Raw genomic sequence first — 19,747 nt, forward strand, 5'->3', positions numbered from 1 at the left:
AGATGAGCTTCTTATCAGGATGGGGGGGGAGGGGGGGCAAGACCTCCTCTTCCTCCTTTGCTTAATAACATGGCTGTGATCCCCCCCTCCTCTTAAATCAGGGGTGGGGAACTACGGCCCTTTGATGACGGGTGGACTGCAGCTCCCAGAATTCCTGGCTCAGGAATTCTGGGAGTTGAAGCCCACCCGTCATCAAAAGGGCCGTAGTTCCCCCTCCCCCACCCACCCTACGATAGCTCATCCTCCCCTACCAGCATGGCGCCTGGCATGATGGGGCTTGTAGTAGTGCCATCAGGTTGAGCCCTGCTTGCCCCTTCTTTCCTTCCTTCCTTCCTTCCTTCCCTCCCTCCTTTTTCTTCCTTCCCTCCTTCCTTCTGTTCCAGGACAAGGCAGCTTGTCGAGCTGGGCCAACGTCAGGATCTCCTTCCCCAACTCTTTCAAGGAAACCTCGACATAGGAAGCCTGCAAACGGGAGCAGAAAAGCTCCAATTTTCGTTTCCCCCCCCCTGCCCCTCGGTGGGGGGGGCTGGGTGTTTTTTCTTCGTGTTGGTGGGGGGCACACAGGAATGGCTCCAGACTCTGGCTTTGAAGCTTTGCTTAAAAAGGTGGTGGGGGGCCCCAATATATTTCTTCTCCGCCCCGGCTCCTTTGGGGGAGAAGCGATGGGCAAGATGGCACAAGGGCCCCCTCCCCTCCCCCCGAGCCCCCACTTTCCTCCCACGGGAGCCTTTGCAATGATGGCGCTGCCCATTTTTACAATAATGCATTCTTCAATAAATGGATTTTGAGCTGGGCGTGGTGCCGAGGGTCTTTTTGGGAACTGGGCGCAGTCGGCTCGGCTGCCCCCTCCTGCCCAGGGATGTCATTCTGGGGGGGGGGGACAGGGGGGGGCCGTCAGCAGAAATGCAGGGGCTGCAGGATGGCAGTTAACTGGGAAGCTGGGATAAACCAGGATGCCAGGAGGAGGCAGCCTATGAGGTGAGGCCCTTATGCAAAGCCTTTGGTCTAAATCAGGGGTCTTCAAACTTGGCCACTTTAAGACTTGTGGACTTCAACTCCCAGAATTCCTCAGCCAGCGTCAAACTTGGTCACTTTAAGACTTGTGGACTTCAACTCCCAGAATTCCTCAGCCAGCGTCAAACTTGGTCACTTTAAGACTTGTGGACTTCAACTCCCAGAATTCCTCAGCCAGCGTCAAACTTGGCCACTTTAAGACTTGTGGACTTCAACTCCCAGAATTCCTCAGCCAGCGTCAAACTTGGCCACTTTAAGACTTGTGGACTTCAACTCCCAGAATTCCTCAGCCAGCGTCAAACTTGGCCACTTTAAGACTTGTGGACTTCAACTCCCAGAATTCCTCAGCCAGCGTCAAACTTGGTCACTTTAAGACTTGTGGACTTCAACTCCCAGAATTCCTCAGCCAGCGTCAAACTTGGTCACTTTAAGACTTGTGGACTTCAACTCCCAGAATTCCTCAGCCAGCGTCAAACTTGGCCACTTTAAGACTTGTGGACTTCAACTCCCAGAATTCCTCAGCCAGCGTCAAACTTGGCCACTTTAAGACTTGTGGACTTCAACTCCCAGAATTCCTCAGCCAGCGTCAAACTTGGTCACTTTAAGACTTGTGGACTTCAACTCCCAGAATTCCTCAGCCAGCGTCAAACTTGGCCACTTTAAGACTTGTGGACTTCAACTCCCAGAATTCCTCAGCCAGCGTCAAACTTGGTCACTTTAAGACTTGTGGACTTCAACTCCCAGAATTCCTCAGCCAGCGTCAAACTTGGTCACTTTAAGACTTGTGGACTTCAACTCCCAGAATTCCTCAGCCAGCGTCAAACTTGGCCACTTTAAGACTTGTGGACTTCAACTCCCAGAATTCCTCAGCCAGCATCAAACTTGTGGACTTCAACTCCCAGAATTCCTCAGCCAGCGTCAAACTTGGCCACTTTAAGACTTGTGGACTTCAACTCCCAGAATTCCTCAGCCAGCGTCAAACTTGGTCACTTTAAGACTTGTGGACTTCAACTCCCAGAATTCCTCAGCCAGCGTCAAACTTGGCCACTTTAAGACTTGTGGACTTCAACTCCCAGAATTCCTCAGCCAGCGTCAAACTTGGTCACTTTAAGACTTGTGGACTTCAACTCCCAGAATTCCTCAGCCAGCGTCAAACTTGGCCACTTTAAGACTTGTGGACTTCAACTCCCAGAATTCCTCAGCCAGCGTCAAACTTGGCCACTTTAAGACTTGTGGACTTCAACTCCCTGGGAGTTGAAGTCCACAAGTCTTAAAGCGGCCAAGTTTGAAGACTCCTGAGCTAAATGTTGACCTTCACTTCAGGTTAGGCTAGGAACAAACTGGGATGAGGGAAAAGTGGCCGGACCCCCTCCCCATTGCCAGCAGGAATGAAAGCTCACCAGCGCCCCCCCCCCCAAAAGCTTGCAGGACAGGGAGGCCCCGGCAGAGCTCTCAATTCCCATTGCTAGATAAGATGGTTGTTAAGCACCTTTCGCCCATTTTGCGACCTTTCCTGCCGGTTATTACATGAATTGCTTCCGTTGTTAAGCAAGTCACATCGTTGCAAAGTGAAGCCGGCTTCCCCTACGGACTTTGCTCGTCAGAAGGTTCGCATGAGCGGGTCACGTCACACACCCCAGACGCTGCGACCATCACAAATAGGAAGGTCTGAATTTTGATCACGCGACCGCATTTGTGTAAGCGTGTAAAGCGGCCACAAGTCCCTTTTGGCGGTGCCGTTGGAGCTTGGGATGGTCACTAAACGAATGATGGTTAAGTCGAGGGCTAACCGTATCCGGGCACTCCGCTGCGTGGGTTTTGCCACCGAGACCATGCTACTTTTTTTTTTTATTAAGCAACATCTTTTGCGTGTGTGTGTGTTTGCAAACTGCCCGTACAATTGGGACCCCTCCCAAAGCAGCAAAGGGAGGCCAGACTGGAGCCCCCCCCCCCACCACTCCAAGGATGGCCGGGAGCTGCCTGGCGCCCGTCTCTAGGCAAAGGAGTGCGTGTAGAAGACGTCCACGTTGGCCGCGTAGTCCAGAGGGAGGGCCTGGCCGATGTGCCTGGCCCCCAGGCTGGCCCCCCCCAGGGCCGAGGACTGCTTCAGCTTCAGCAGGCTGAACCGGGAGAAGGCGCCGTGGAGCTGCCGGCTGTGCGCCTGGCCCAGGACCCGGACGAATCCTGCAAGAGGAGAGAAGAGCCGGTGGGCGCTTCCCATCGGACAGCCCCCTGCCTCCCCCCCCCAAGCCAGGCTCCTCACCTTGGGTGGCTGGAGCTCCATCCTCGCTTGCAGAAACTAAGCCCCCCCCCCCCCCGCATTGCATCGCCTACAGCAGGGGTCTTCAAACTTGGCCCTTTTATGACTTGTGGACTTCAACTCCCAGAATTCCTCAGCCAGCTTTGCTGGCTGAGGAATTCTGGGAGTTGAAGTCCACAAGTCATAAAAGGGCCAAGTTTGAAGACCCCTGGCCTACAGGCCATCCTCGACTTAACAGCCGCAAAGGAGCCTCGAATTTCAAACTGCTAAGCGAGATGGCTGCGCTTTGCCCTGTTTTATGACCTTCCTTGCCAGGGTTGTTAAGTGAATCACTGCAGGGGTTCAGCCCTTGACACCACTGTTAAAAAAAGTGAATCTGACCGCTGGTCAGGTGGCGGCCCAAGGGGATCGCCCAGCTGTGGGATTCGGCCCCCTTTGCAAATAGGAATCAACGGTCGAGCGTCTGAATTTGGATCACTGAGGCTACGGGGGGCGCTGCCACGGTCGTAAGTGTGACAAATGGTCGCAAGGCACTTTGTTCAGTGCCGTTGTAACTTTGAACAGTCACTCAACGGACTGTTGTACTTCATGGGCGGCCGAGATCTTTAAGCCCTCCTTTTCATTTGAATCCTCTGTGGCAGGGGTCTCCAACCTTGGCAGCTTTTAAGACAGGTGGACTACAACTCCCAGAATCCCCCAGCCGGCATCCTTTAAGATGGGTGGACTACAACTCCCACAATCCCCCAACCAGCATGCTTTAAGATGGCTGGATTTCAGCTCCAAAATCCCCCAGCCAGCTTGCTTTAAGACGGGGGAGGGGGGGGAACTACAACTCCCTGGCTGAGGAATTCTGGGAGTTGAAGTCCAGCCGTCTTAAAGAGACCCCTGTTCTGGGGGGCCCTGACCCGGAAGCAGATCCGGCTTTGCCGAGGTCCTCACCTTCCTTCATCATCTCCCAGCTCTTCCACACGGATCCGACGCAGACGATGGGCAGTCCCAGGTGCCCTTGCAGCAAAATCTGGAGGGAGGGAAATGCCCGCGAAGGTCCGTGGGTCACCCGCTGCCCAGGAGGCAGTCCAGCATACGGATGGCCCTTGACTTCCGATCACAATTGGGCCCAAGATTTCTGTCGCTAAGCGAGGTGGCTGTTAACTGAGTTTTGCCTTGCTTGCCACAGTTGCTAAGTCAAAGGTAGGCCACCTTCGCTCTTTGATGACTGGTGGACTTCAACTCCCAGAATTCCTCAGCCAGGCACGCTGAGGGGAAAGGGAGAGGTTTCCAAGCTGAGCCCTGCTGGCTCAGGAATTCTGGGAGTTGAAGTCCACCAGTCATCAAAGAGCCAAGGTTGCCTACCCCTGTGCTAAGCGAATCACTGCAGTTTTTAAGTTAGTAACCCGGTCGTTAAGCGGATCTGGCTTTCCCCCCCCCCCCTTGACTTTGCTCGTCAGTGGCTCACAAAAGGGGACCACGTGATCCCGGGACGTGGCAGAACCGTCATAAGTACGTGCCAGTTGCCAACATCTGAATTTTCATCGTGTGACCATGGGGAAGCGGCAAAGTCACAAGTCTCTCTTTTCAGCGCCGTTGTAACTTTGAACGGTCGCTAAACGAACTTGTAACTTGAGAACTACCTGTACTACAGCCACACTACTACATGGTTAGTAATATACTTAAGACATTAGACAGCATTGTAAGAGATCGATGTTGGGCAGAGAGACGGCACAAGGGGAGAATCTGGGTCTGGTTGTTTCGGCCTGCCATGCCCTCTAGCGCCATCTGGAGGGGACGGGTGGAAACAGATTATGTCCAGGATGCAGAACAAATGTCTCTCTTACTTGGTTCCTAAACCAGGGTTTATCAAACAAGCCAGGAGTCCCCAACCCCCGGGCTGCAGCCGATTTGAAACCGGGCTGCGAGAGAAATGGGCAAGCACTCGCGCACGCACCTGCCGCTCACAAGGCCCACCCCATTCCGCGCTGGCTCGGGCCTCCCAGCTGGAAAGATAGGGGACCCCTGAAATAAGCCACGATTGGCTGGATTCATACAAGATGCCAAACCCCATTGTGGCTTAGGGCAAAGGAAGAGGCGGCGCTTCCCTCTAGAAGCCAGCTTGGATCCAGATCAAGAGCCCCCGTTCTGTCCTCCCCCTTGGGGGACCCCGGAACCTCGCTCTCCCCCCCCCTCCGTCCAATTATGTTTCAGAGTTAGCCTCAATATGGCTGCTTCATAAGCCACAATGAACTCTGGGAGGTGGGCCAGGGAAAAGAAGCAGCAACCGTCCTCAATCCTGCAGCTTTTCTGCCACCGTCCATCCTGGGCTAAGTTACCTGGTCAATTTTGGGCAGCACGGCCACAATATGTCGTGCCAGGACTTCTCCGGCCCTGTTGAAAACGTAGCGGCACAGGGGATCCCCAGCCTTGGCACCTGCATGAGACACAGGGAACCACGTTTACCCTTTCATTTCGCCCACCCAACCTGGGGCGCCCCGGGGCCCTAAGACAGAATCCCCCAGCCAGCATGCTTTAAGATGAGTGGACTTCCACTCCCAGAATCCCCCAGCCAGCACGCTTTAAGACAGGGCTCTTCAAACTTGGCCCTTTTATGACTGGTGGACTTCAACTCCCAGAATTCCTCCACCAGGCACGTTGGCTGAGGAATTCTGGGAGTTGGAAGTCCAGCAGCCATAAAAGGGCCATGTTTGAAGACCCCTGCTTTAAGATGAGTGGACTTCAACTCCCAGAATCCCCCAGCCAGCAGGCTTTAAGATGTGTGGACTTCAACTCCCAGAATCCCCCAGCCATTTATAGCTGATCATGCCTGATGTCTAAATCAGTCTCTCTCAACCTTGCAACTTTTAAGACGGGTGGGCTTCAGCTCCCAGAATTCCCCAGCTGCAAGCATCTAATACTGAAAGCCAGACTCTCCCTCGCTGACTTAGCATAGTCCAAGAACTGGATTAAGCATCTGCCTGAGCAGGAATCTGGCGGTGGTTGTTTTTTTCCTGGCGTCCCCAAATGACCCCCCCCCTCGAGCAACGTGCCCACACCTTCAGCCAGCTTCTGGCAGAAGCCTGCAAATTTAGACTTCTCAAAGGTCCTGTAGAGGTGAGTCAGGAGCCCCATCCGGTCGGAAACCTGTTGGGAAAACGTGTGAAAATGTAAAGGAAGAAGAAAACTTTCTTTCTTTCTTTCTTTCTTTCTTTCTTTCTTTCTTTCTTTCTTTCTTTCTTTCTTTCTTTTTCTTTCCCTTCCTTCCTTCTTCTCTTCTTTTCCTCTCTTTCTTTCTCCTTTTCCTTTTTCCTTAGCCAAACCAAACCTCAAACTTACGGGATCACCTGCTGCCGGCGTCAACTTCCCTTCGTCCCGTGCACTCCCACAGAGAGCGTCGGCCGGCGGCCCCCAGGGGCAGAGCATTCTCTGTGGGCGCGCCAGCCCTTTGGAATCAATTACCGGTTGAGCTCCGGATGGCTCCCCACCTTCGCTCTTTCCGCCGGGATTTGAAAACCTACTTATTTGAACAGGCCGGCCTGGTCTAAGGGTTTGGGGTATTTTTAATTATTTATTGTTAGGGCTTAATTAATTTAATCTTATTTTAACTTTTGTATGTAGTGCTTTTATTGCCCTGTACACCGCCCTGAGTCCTTCGGGAGAAGGGCGGTATAGAAATTCAATTAAATAAATAAATAAAATAAACACCGTGTAATAATAAAAATGATTTGGACTATTCTAGTTAGTTGCCGCAAGATTACGCAGACCGACTTCAAACAATGGCGTGACAAGGCAGAACATAGAATAATAAAGAGTTGGAAGGAGCCTTGGAGGTCTATTGCACCCCCTCACCCGAGCAGGAGTCCCCTGTACCATTTCAGACAAATGGTCATCCAGTCTGTTTATGAAAGCCTCCAGTGATCCCTCCCTTCCTTTCCTTTCCCATCTTCCTTCCCTCCCTCTCCCTCCCTCCCTCCTTCTCCTTCCTTCCTTCCTTCCTTCCTTCCCTCCCTTCCTTTCCTTCCCATCTTCCTAAATTGCTCTGGGACTTTAGAATTCAGAGAGGCACCTGCCACACAATTGTCGACAGGAAAGGCAAAAAAAGTCTGGATAGCGGACGTGCCAATGCCTGGAGACAGCAGAAGAGAAGAGAAAGAACTGGAGAAGAGAACAAAATACTAAGACCTGCAAATAGAAGTAGGACGACTGTGGCAGAGGCGAGCAAAGGCAGCACCAATAATCCCAAAAAAACTGGAGCACCACTGGAACGCCATTGGCCTTGACAAAATCCCCATCGGTCAGTTGCAGAAGGCAGCTTGACTTGGAACAGCTGACATGCTCAGATGCGGCCTTGAACACCCTCAAATAACCACAACTGCCTATCCCAGGGGTAGGCCACCTCGCCTCTTTTGTGACTCGTGGACTTCAACTCCCAGAATTCCTGAGCCAGCCACGCTGAGGGGAAAGGGAGAGGTTTCCAAGCTGAGCCAGGCTGGCTCAGGAATTCTGGGAGTTGAAGTCCACCAGTCATAAAAGAGCCAAGGTGGCCCACCCCTGGCCTAGGCCTAGGCCGCTTTATGACTTGTGGACTTCAACTCCCAGAATTCCTGAGCCAGCCACGCTGAGGGGAAAGGGAGAGGTTTCCAAGCTGAGCCAGGCTGGCTCAGGAATTCTGGGAGTTGAAGTCCACCAGTCATAAAAGAGCCGAGGTTGCCCACCCCTGGCCTAGGCCTAGGCCGCTTTATGACTCATGGACTTCAACTCCCAGAATTCCTGAGCCAGCCACGCTGAGGGGAAAGGGAGAGGTTTCCAAGCTGAGCCAGCCTGGCTCAGGAATTCTGGGAGTTGAAGTCCACCAGTCATGAGGGGGCCATAGTTCCCCCATGCTGGCTCGGGAATTCTGGGAGTTGAAGTCCAGCAGTCATAAAAGAGCCAAGGTTGCCTATCCCTGGGAAGGACTCGATAGGTGGATAAAAATGCCAAATCTAGTCTGAACGTCTGGCTGGGTGGCCAAACATCAGAATCCTGAATTGTACACTGAGTTGCAAAGTGGTTTTGTCTCTGGCCCTAGAGATTAGCCTCCAGAGATGCCCAGAAGCTTCCAACTCTTTCCTTGAAGCACAGAAACCCTACAGGGGTGTCCCCACCCCAACGCCTGTCTCCTCTGGAGTCGGAAGCAGAGTTAAGAGGCAGGTCCGTCTCTTGGCAGGGGTGCCTCCTCACGAGCCCCACACCCTAGCATCACCCTTGGGACCTCTACAGCCTTCCCAATGGGAGACTTCCGGCTTGCCTACATGTTTTGGCTGAACTCTGACCTCGGCCTGCTCTCCCCCTCCCACAGACCCAAATCCCCCCCCATCCCCCAGAAGAGGGTGAAGGCCAAAGTCTGCTTTGGGGGAGGACCAGCCACTTACCTGGAAGTAGTCAAACATGGCCTGCTTGACGTAGCCAATGTCGTGCGGTGGGACCTCCAGGTTGTCCAGGCCATCAAACACCGTCTTCACAGCCTGGTGGGCGATCCAGTAAGCTGCCGGACAGCAAAAGGGAGGGTCAGCCTGGGGTCTGGACTTCATTTTGATCCCCACCCATACAATACATAAAGCCCCGACTGGATGGTGGGGAACGGAAGGATTGATATATTGATATTTGTCAATCCTAACATTCCCCACACCTCCAGTCAGAGCCGGAGAAGCTTCTGGGATGAGGAGCGAAAGGTCTTCAAAGAAAAACAAGCAAGTCCGGTTGCCTCCTGAAAAAAAAAAAAAGCGCCTTTGGGACGTCAAGAGAGATCTGGCAAAGGATTACAGGATCCAGCCCGGAGAAAGCTGGATCTTAGAGAAGGCCTGCATCTCCCAAGAAGTTCTCTGTCGACTCAGAGAACAAGGATAGGATCTGCAATCTCTCGAAGCCGTCCGCACGCTGATCTGTTAGGAAGATCCTGGTTTCCTCACCTGATCCTTCGTCCCCCATCATGTGGCCCCATCCTCCACAGCTGATCTGAGAGCCATCCGGGTTGATGAGCTTGCAATTGGAGCCGGTTCCGGAGATGAGCACCACCCCGCCTGGAAAGAAATGACCGTCAAGAAGGAGGTCAGGACCGCCATCTTGCTACGCTACGCATTGCCCGCTGGCAGCCCGCCCTGCTTCCACGGGAGGGAGAGCTGCGGGGTGGGATTGAGGAGGGGGGGCTAGCATGCGAGAGGAGTCGAAGCGATGCATCGTCCCATCCCGGGAGAGCCGCTGCCCATTCCAGAGTCACACACTGTGGGATGCAGAACCAGCCAGCCGGCCAAGACGGGGAGCGTTACCCCACAAAACAGCAGGAGTCCTTAAGACTTATATACCGCTTCAGGTTGCTTTCCAGCCCTCTCTAAATGGTTTCCAGAGTCAGGATCTCACCCCCAACCATCTGGGTCCTCCTTTTACCGACCTCAGAAGGGTGGAAGGCTGAATCAACCCTGAGCCGGTCAGGATCGAACTGCCGGCAATGGGCAGAGTCAGCCTGCAGTGATGCATTTTCACCACTGCAACATTGCATCTCTTGTAACTATTAACAATTTGTTGACCCCTCACTGGGCTCTCACAGAATTCCTGGCAGCCTGCCACTCGGACAAATCAGCCATCAACAGGCACATAAAAATAAACCACGTTTACGGGCCATTAAAAAGAGACAATGAAAAAGCTAAGAAGGAAACGAAAAAAGACCAGAAGACACCCTGACTGGCAGCCAACACCCAGATAAGCAGGGATTAACGCTAGACAAACAATCAAGCAGAAAACCATAATCAAGGGAAAAGCACAACCCTGCCGGCAAGCGACTGTATATACACAGGGAACAAAATCCCACAATTCCTTGCACTGGTGATGTGACCTAATTGGGTCATGAAGTATCTACCAATAAAGCAACAAAGTCAGAGAGCACCAAGACAAGGGAGGGAGGGAGGGAGGGAGGGAGGGACAAAAGGAAGGAAAAAAGGAAGGGAGGGGGGAGGAAGGGGGGAGGGGAGAGGGAAGGACAAAAGGAAGGGAGGGAGGGAGGGAGGGAGGAAGGGGAGAAAGGAAGAGAGAGGGAGGGAATAACAGAAGGACTGAAGAAGGGAGGGAGGGGAGAAAGGAAGGAGGGAGGGACAGACAAAAGGAAGGAAAAAAGGGAGGGAGGGAGGGAGGAAGGGAAGGAGGGGAGAAAGGAACGAGGGAATGAACTAAGGAAATAAGGGAGGGAGGGAAAGACAAAAGGAAGGAAAGAAGGGAGGGAGGGAGGAAGGAACGAACTGAGGAAAGAAGGGAGAGAGGGATGGACAAAAGGAAGGAAAGAAGGGAGGAAGGAAGGAGGGAGGGAAGGACAAAAGGGAGGGAGGGAGGGGAGAAAGGGAGAGAGAGGGAGGGAATAACAGAAGGACTGAAGAAGGAAGGGAGGGGAGAAAGGAAGGAGGGAGGGACAGACAAAAGGAAGGAAAAAAGGGAGGGAGGGAGGGAGGGAGGAAGGGAAGGAGGGGAGAAAGGAAGGAAGGAATGAACTAAGGAAATAAGGGAGGGAGGGAAAGACAAAAGGAAGGAAAGAAGGGAGGGAGGGAGGGAGGGAGGGTAGAAAGGAAGGAACGAACTGAGGAAAGAAGGGAGAGAGGGACGGACAAAAGGAAGGAAAGAAGGGAGGGAGGGAGGGAGGGAGGGAGGGAGGGAGGAAGCAAGCCTTACCGGTGTCGGTCGCAGTGGCTATGGCCCCAACGGCGTCGGTAGTGATAAAGTAATTCTTGCTCAGATGCGGGAAGCGGCTCTTCATGTCCTCCATGAGCTTCTGGATGGCTTCCTTCTGCTCCCCTCCGCTCAGGGAGAGACCCTGCAGTCACAGGCAGCCACACTGTGAGCCCCCGGCCACGGTTCCACGGCACTCCGGGAAAGGTTCCGGGTGAGGCAGCCCCAGGGGACAATCATGGCGGAAGGTAGCAGGAGGTCATCCAGCGACCTCCCGTGTCCTGGGGGATCTTCAGGTGTCGCGGACGACCCAGACGGGTGTCTAGCGCTGGGCTCCCACCCCTGGAGCCTCTGGGTGGAGAAACGCGCTTCAACCCGCTGGGCTCCTGGGGCTGGAGGCTCAGGAAGGAGGCAGTTGCGCCAAGGCCCTGTCACTTTCCCCTTTCACCTGACGACCACAGGTGGGGTTCAGCTCCGCTCTAGCAAAGGTGCTCAGCTCCTTTCATTACCCAAGGCAGGGGTAGGCAACCTCGGCTCTTTTATGACTGGTGGACTTCAACTCCCAGAATTCCTGAGCCAGCCACGCTGAGGGGAAAGGGAGAGGTTTCCAAGCTGAGCCAGGCTGGCTCAGGAATTCTGGGAGTTGAAGTCCACGAGTCATAAAAGAGCCAAGGTGGCCTACCCCTGACCCAAGGGAAGGCCAAGCCTACATAGAAGGCTTGCAGGGATGGGACATGGCCAGTCTAGGGAAAAGAAGGACCAGGGGTGAGGTGATAGCAGCCTTCCAATATTTGAGGGGCTGCCCCAAAGAAGAGGAGAGGGGGGGGTGTCAACCCATCCTCCAAAGCCCCTGAAGGCAGGAGAAGAAGCAACGGATGGAAACCCATCAAGGAGGGAAGCAACCTGGAATTAAGGAGAAACTCCCTAACAGCGAGGACGATTAACCAGTGGAATAGCTTGCCACTAGAAGTTGTGGGTGCTCCATCACTGGAGGTTTTCAAGAAGAGACTAGACAATCACCTGACTGGAATGTTGTAGGGCAGGGGTAGGCAACCTTGGCTCTTTTACAACTCGTGGACTTCAACTCCCAGAATTCCTCAGCCAGCATGGCTCAGCTTGGAAACCTCTCCCTTTCCCCTCAGCGTGGCTGGCTCAGGAATTCTGGGAGTTGAAGTCCACAGGTCAGAAAGGGATCATAGTTCCCTATGCTGGCTCAGGAATTCTGGGAGTTGAAGTCCACGAGTCATAAAAGAGCCAAGGTTGCCTAACCCTGGTATAGGGGTTCTCCTGCTTGAGCAGGGGGCTGGACTAGAAGACCTCCAGGGTCCCTTCCAACTCTTGTTATTCTGTTACCCTGGGCTAGCAGCATCCACAGCAAACCAAAATATTGACTGGCAGGTGGCATCGTTCCCAAAACACCGCCGGGGGGGGGGGCTTGCATCCCAAGAACATGTCCCATGCACGGTGACCCCAAGGTGCCTATCTTCTTTGCCCCCACCTGCCCTGGGCCTTTCCCTAAAAGCCGTGACTGGCTGCCAAGGGACAACTGGGGGGGGGTTGGGGAATGGGTGGGGGGGGCTTTCCTGGGAAGAGGGCGGGAGACTCACCAGAGAACGAAGCGGAGTGCGTGGATCGCCCCCAGCCTTCCTTTTAGCATCTTGGACCATGGCGTCAATCCGCTCCAGGCACATGTCTGCGCCAACCAGCTGCTTGGCCGGGGGGGGGGGAAGAGACACCCTTCAACTTGCGCACTTACACCCCTTCACACGTGCACACTCGAGGCAGAGGCCCCCAACCTTTGGGGCACCAGGACCCGGTTGCATGGAGAGTAGTTTTTCCTTTTTTGTGTGTTTTTGTCTGCTGCCTGCATCCCGCCGGTGGAGCTTTGCTTGTTTGGGTGGACGGGTGGCTGGCATGCCAGGGACCGGGGGTTGGGGACCCCCGACTTAAGGAACTCGCACCCCCATTGCGAAACTACCTAGCACTCCCTCTGTGCCCCCCCCCAATTGCTGGATTCTCACCGTGTCTTAACCGAGCTCGGTTGCTTCCCAGCAACTTCCCTGCATGGTGCCCTCTGGATCGGTTGGGGAGGGGTCTCCTTTCAGCCACCCCTGCCCTCGAGCCCAGGCTGGCATCTGGCAATAAAACCCCTGCCTTGCCAGGGACAGCCAAGAGGGGGCAGCCGCCAGATCTAGACTGGGGGCCGCTTGTGGGGAGGGTGGGGGTCAGTTTAGCCAGCGTCCCCATCGGGCACCACGCTGGACGTGTAACCCTCTAATGACCAGGCTGGCAGGGCTGTTTGGTGGCAAGTCTCCACGCCCTGCAAGGCAAACACATCTGCAGATATTCTACACCAGCAGTATCCAACCTTGGGCCCTTTAAGACTTGTGGACTTCAACTCCCAGAATCCCCAACGCTGGCTGGGGGATTCTGGGAGTTGAAGTCCACAAGTCTTAAAGGGGCCAAGGTTGGGCACCCCTGCGCTGCAGGAAGGCCTTGACTTACGATCACAACTCTTTCTAAGTGAGAAATTTGCTAAGTGAGTTTGGCCCCATTTTACGACCTCTCGTTGCCACCGTTCTTAAGTGAATCACTGCCGGGGTGAAATTAGGAACAGGGCTGTTAAGCGAATCCGGATTACCCCTTGACTTTGCTTGTCAGAAGGTCACCAAAGGGGGAATCTCAGCGACACCTCCCCTGGGAAGCTGCGACCGTCAGCAGGGGGTTGGACTAGATGACCTCCAAGGTCCCTTCCAATATTATTATTATAATAATAAAACTTTTATTCATAAAACATGAAACTCAGTCAACTGAACATTCTATTATTATTATTATTAGTAGTAGTAGTAGTAGTAGTAGTATTACTAATACTATTATTTTATTATTTTTATGAGCCAGCAGCCGAGCGTCTGAATTTTGATCCTCTGACCACCGGGGGGGGGGGGGGAACACTGCAACGGTCAGTGTGAAAAACGGTCCTAAGGCCTTTGTAACTTTGAACGGTCGCTAAGCGAAGCGTTGTAAGTCAGGGACTGCCTGTAGACCCTTCCTAGTCCTGGCCAGGGATTCAGCGAGTCACAGCTACTCCTATTTAAATATTATTTTCCCAAGGAAGATTGCCAAAGAGCTGGGGATGGTTTCCCCTTCCCCCCCCCCCAACGTGCGTGGAAAAACGAAAGCAAACTCAAGCAACTCCTCCTACTTACTCACTTTTCCCCCCGTTACCCTCTTGAAGGCGAGGAGGACTGGATCCTTACCCAGTGGTTGGTGCAGGGCCCCTCGGCCTCGGCCAGGATCTTGCCATGTTCGGACAGCAACAGCACCTTGGAGTGGGTCCCCCCCCTGCAGAGGAAGACAGAGGCCACTTGTGTCCTGGTTCCCACAGGTGGGACCCTTCAAAGAGGCATTGTTTACCTTAAAGAGTCTTTATTCGAGAAGCAGAGCATGGGCACTAACACAATGGAAGCCAAATCTGAGTTGCCCTCCCCCTGAGCACCTAGTATCAAAGCACAATTCCCTCCCCCAGTTGACGGTCATAAATCACATTCTCCAATGAGCTTGAAATGCAGGCTCTTTCCCTCCAGTTCTCCAGCCCGCCAATTCTTATCATCTCTTATTTCAATAACCTTGGTTCTCACACTAGGTTCCGTATTGTTATGTCTAGCTAAACTCTCGTGCACCTTCCTCCCCCCCCCCTCGCCCCGGCATCATCGAACTCTAAGAGTAAAACAGAACAAGAAAATGGTGGCATCTCCCTCTGTTGTCAGAGCAAAAAAATCCGACGTTAGAGGGGCCATATGGGGAGGATTCTGCTTCCCAGCCTGGCGGGGATCAGTCAAGGATGCTCGTGTAAAAATCCCGTGGGGAAATTGAAAAAGAAAAAACGACCCTAGGAGAAAATCTTTGTGGCTCAGGGTCTAACTGTGGGGTCCAGCATCAGTAACAGCATCAGTGCTAGAAGGGAACGGGGGGGGGGGAGGAGGAAGACGACGACTATGGGGTCCTTGGTGCTCTGTGAACTGGGTTGCTTTCTTGCAGATATTTTATTACCCAACTAGGAAACATCATCAGTACTAGAAGGGAGGGGGATTTGTGGAGGAGGAGGAGGAGGAGGACTGTGGGGTCCTTGGTGCTCTCTGAGATGTGTGGTTTCCTTGCAGATGTTTCATGACCCAACTAGGTAACATCATCAATGCTAGAATGGAGGAGGAGGAGGAGGAGGAGGACTGTGGGGTCCTTGGTGCTCTCTGAGATGTGTGGTTTCCTTGCAGATGTTTCATGACCCAACTAGGTAACATCATCAATGCTAGAATGGAGGAGGAGGAGGAGGAGGACTGTGGGATCCTTGATGCTCTCTGAGCTGGGTGGTTTCCTTGCAGGCATTTCATGACCCAACTAGGCAACGTCATCAGTGTTGGGGTGGGTGGGTGGTGGGGTCTGCTCTCTGTTTCTATTCAAGGGTCTTGCCTGGTCAATATTGGTGGGAGTGCCCTGGGTGGTTCCTGGGTTGGGTTGTTATTTATTGTTGCATTGTGCGTCTCAGTTGGTGTTTCCTTGATCGGGTAACGTTTCCTGTTTGACTGTTGGTCTACTCTAAATGCTCCCCTTGGGGTTGATCTGGGCTTCTCTGGGTGTTGAACCACCAAGGCCACGCCCACCAAGACTGACTTGCTGGCTGGGGAATTCTGGGAGTTGAAGTCCACCCATCTTAAAAGCTCCTGAGGGCCGAGAAATGCTGTTCTAAGTCAACAAAACAAGCTCACCGGTTTAACCCCGTCCTCTCCCCAGCCTGCAAGCCAGGCAAGCCGCCATCTGCAGACTAGCTATGCTGGTTTCCAATTTCCCTTCCACCCAAGCCGGCCAAGAACTAGCCAAGTCTAGAAGCCGCCTTTGGCCCAGCCAGATCACAGCTTTGAAATGCTTTGCATGCAAGAATCCCTTCCTTCCTCCTGCCCAGCCACATGGAACCTCAGCCGTTCCTCTTTCCTCCAGGCCTCAAGTGACCCCCACCCCCCCCAAAAAACACCCAGGCCTATTGAAAGAAGGCTATTGCAATAAAATAATGGATATTTTGAAACGCAAGAAGGATCCAAGCCCCCCCCCCAGGCAGTTTCTCTCTCCCCAATTTCTGGTCAAGTGGAGGCCGGTAGAAAAGCCCCGATGACGTCACCCAGCCAGCAAAGCCCAGGGATTCCCCGGGGAGGGAGGGGCGTTTGTGGGCATCCTCCAGCCAGACGCCCGCGGGCGCCGCGTTGGGGAAGGCTGCTTGTTCCAGGGAGCCTTAAACGGTCCCAAGAGGGTCCCCCAACCCCGATCTCCCCCCCTCTTCTCTCAATGCACGCGCGCAACACAGGTCGCCACGCGTTCGCACGGTGCCAGCCTCAAGAAAGCCGGGAGAGGGAGGGAGGGAGGGGGCGCGGGCTGCGAAGTTGCAACACCCCAAGGGCGGCGGGGGTCCCTCCAAGCCCCCACCCCCCACTTTGGGAAGGAGCCTCGGAGCCGCTCCAAAGCGGAGGCCCAAGAGCAGAGTCTCCCTCCCACCCCCCCCACTGGCCATCCCGGGCGGGCGAGGGAGGGAGGGGGGGGAGTCCCAGCCAAACCCGTCTGTGTGTGATGGGGGGGGGGGTTGGTGCTTCCCCCCCCCCAGCCCGAGCGCAGCCCCCGGCGCCGGCCCCGCCTCTCCCGGCGCCTCACCTGGCCGCTCAGGTGAGTCGGCAGGTGAGTCGGGGAAGGCGGCGATGGCGGCGCTGCGGGCTGCAAGTCTCTCCCGGCTTCTCCCCCGGCGGGGCCGCCCGGCTCACCCCTCCACCCCGCCGTAGACCGCCGCCATGCAGCTCCGCAGCTCCGCCCGTCTTTCTTTCCTTCCTTCCTTCCTTCCTTCCTTCCTCCCTTCGGCCGTCCCGGCTCGCCCGCCTGCCCTCCTCCGGCGCCGGCCGGGTTCCCACGTCGCGGCGGTCCCGCTTTGCGGAAGGCAGACTCGCGTTCCCAGCCCCGCTCCGCCCCTTTCCCCGGGACACGTGTCCTCGGGACCTGCCCACTCCCCCCCCCGCCGCCCTGGCTTCAGCCGGAGCAGGCAGGTGCCCGGCAGGTGAAGCCGCCTCTCCGGCTAGCCCTCCCCGCAGGGTCGGCCAAGCGGGGGCTGCCCCGGGAAGAGAGGGAAGGGGGCAGCGTTCCCCCCAAAAAGGGAGAGGGCGCCCCCTGGCGGTTGCAGCACCTTCTGTTTCCCCCCCCCCAAGAGTGATGGGGTCTAGGGATCCCAGCATCAATGGAGGGGGGGCTGTTTATACCTCCCCCCCCCAACCGGGAGGAAATAGCCCAGCCAATTCCCTTCCACACATCCCATCAGCTGGACTTGGGCTCCGGTGCCTGTTCTTCCGCCTTCCCCCCCCCTCCTGGTTTTATTTATTTATGAGATTTTTTTTACAGCCCCCCCCCTTACTTTTTAAATAACTCAAGGCAGCAAACATTTCATTTATTATGGATTGATTGATTGATTGGTTGATTAAATTTGTTTCTTGCCTGTCAGTCCCCAAGGCAACTCTCGACCCCGAGGACAGGCAGTCCTCGGCTTAACGACCACAACGGAGGCCAGAATTTCCGTCGCTAAACCAGACAGCTCTTAAGTGAGTTTTGCCTCCATTCTAGGACTTCGCTTGCCAAAGTTGTTAAGCTAATCATCCTTGCAGCTGTTAAGTTCGTAATCCGGTTGTTAAGCGGATCTGGCTTCCCCCTAGACTTGGCTGGTTGGAAGGGGGTGATCGTGTGACTCCCGTCGTAAATACGAGTCAGTTGGCAAGCGTCCAAATTTTGATCACCTGAGTTGAAAAGGTCTTAACTATGAAAACGGTCATAATAAGTCACGTTTTCCAGTGCCGTTGTAACTTTGAAAGGGCACCGAATGAACTGTTGTAAACAGAGGACTGTACGGAGGGAGGGAGAGAGAAAGAAAGAAAGAAAGAAAGAAAAAGTAAATAGGGAGAGAGAGAGACAGACAGGTCCTCTCTCACCCCAGCTGGTCCCTCCGTGGTTTCCAGAGGTGGCGTCTCCCCCTCCCTGGCGCAGAGGAGCCACGGCCAGGCAAGGGGGGCTGCGGGGGAGGGGCTGCCTCCAGCAGGGGGAGGCCCCAGAGCCCTCCACTCCCCCCCCCAACCCGCCTTTGGCCAGCCTTTGGGACAAATCCCAGTTCAGCTCTGGGGAAAATGAGCAGCAGAGGAAGAAGCTCCGGTGAGTCCCTGGCTTCTTTGGGGTCCTCCCGAGGGCTGGTCTGCCTGCCTGTCTTACCTACCTATCTAAGTCTCTCTCTCTCTCTCTCTCTATATATATATATATATATATATATATATACGAAAACATATATATATATATATATATATATATATATATATATATATATATATATAATATAATATAATATAATATAATATAATATACCTATCTACTTAGTGTCTCTCTCTCTCTCTCTTACCTACCTATCTACTTAGTCTGTCTGCCTGTCTGCCTGTCTGCCTGCCTGCCTGTCTGTCTGTCTGTCTATCTATCTATCTATCTATCATCTATCTATCTATCTATCTATCTATCTATCTATCTATCTATCTATCTATCTATCTATCTATCTATCTATCTATCTATCATCTCTCTCTCCGTGTCTGTCTGCCTGTCTGCCTGCCCCCCCCTCTCTCTCTCTCTGTGTCCGTCCGTCCGTCCGTCCGTCCATCCATCCATCCATCTCTCTCTCTCTCTCTCTCTCTCTCATCTCTGTCTGTCTATCTATCTATCTATCTATCTATCTATCTATCTATCTATCTATCTATCTATCTATCTATCTATCTACCCATCCATCCATCCATTTCTCTATCTCTCTATCCATCCATCCCTGTCTCTCTCTCTATATATACATATATATATTGTTCTGTCACCACCCACACAGACACAAGGCCCGGGGGCCGGATCCGGCCCGCGAAGTGGTTTCATGCGTCCCGCGAAGCCATCCTGGAAACAGTGAGGGAACGGCCCCCACTGCCTTGGCCCTGGCCCAGAGACCCTCCTCCTGCCAGAGACCCTCAGATCTGTCCCACTCCTGCCCAGGCCCCCATAGGCACCTTTGATGCGAACGATGTAGAGCTGGCCACGCCCACCCAGTAGGCCATACGCACTCTAGCCACGCCCACCCAGTAGGCCACGCCCACCCTGGTCACACCCACCCGGCCCCCTGAGGGCAACCGCAATGCTGACGCGGCCCTCCATGAAATTGAGTTTGACACCCCTGCTTCATTGTCATTGTGTATCACAACAAAATGGTATTGGGGCTGCTGCTTGAGCAGGGGGTTGGACTAGAGGACCTCCGAGGCCCCTTCCAACTCATTCTGGGCTTCCCAGGGCTGGATTTAGCCCTTGGCTGGCGCATGACTCACCCTCCTGTCAGTTGTGCCAGGCGGCGGCCGGCTCACGTGTCCCAGTCCCCCACCGCGGTTCATTTACGGTTCACGGAACCCGGCGAGGCTGAGCCGAAGCGACAGAGAAACCTTTAGCGGAACAAGCGGGAATATAGTATCAGGCAAGGCTGACCGAGCCACGAACCGTGGCAACCAGCGAGCAAATTAGCATCAACGAAAATAGCCGGGCCGTTCAGATCACTTATGCGCCAGGCACCAAATGCAGCTCCCGGTGTCAGCCGGCATCAGGGCAGGGAGGCATAAAGAACGGCCGCCCGGCGCTGGCCCTGCCCGACGCCTCCCCCTAGGAATGGGCACCAACGCGGCCCATTGGCCAGGAGTGAGCACACCCACGTCCGGG

General features: G+C 54.3%; 1 protein-coding gene across 2 annotated transcripts; it reads right to left on the bottom strand.

Moving 5' to 3' along the window:
• Positions 1 to 2,808: 2,808 nt before the first annotated feature.
• On the bottom strand, positions 2,809 to 16,930 carry NAGK (N-acetylglucosamine kinase). 2 transcript variants are annotated; one of them, XM_081332748.1, is made up of 10 exons: positions 16,756 to 16,930; positions 14,212 to 14,296; positions 12,562 to 12,660; positions 10,958 to 11,099; positions 9,214 to 9,324; positions 8,677 to 8,789; positions 6,322 to 6,409; positions 5,602 to 5,699; positions 4,214 to 4,292; positions 2,809 to 3,198 (listed from the first exon to the last, which is right to left on the bottom strand). In XM_081332748.1, the coding sequence occupies exons 1-10, from the start codon at positions 16,782 to 16,784 to the stop codon at positions 3,008 to 3,010; spliced, it is 1,035 nt and encodes a 344-aa protein (XP_081188874.1). In that variant the 5' UTR covers positions 16,785 to 16,930; the 3' UTR covers positions 2,809 to 3,007. The 2 variants fall into 2 exon arrangements, with proteins under 2 accessions (XP_081188874.1, XP_081188875.1); XM_081332749.1 differs by having other exon boundaries at positions 16,649 to 16,930.
• Between the last annotated feature and the right edge of the window lie 2,817 nt (positions 16,931 to 19,747).

Source organism: Vipera berus, assembly GCF_964194415.1.
Source record: "Vipera berus genome assembly, chromosome: 7".
NCBI classification, from domain to species: domain Eukaryota; kingdom Metazoa; phylum Chordata; class Lepidosauria; order Squamata; family Viperidae; genus Vipera; species Vipera berus.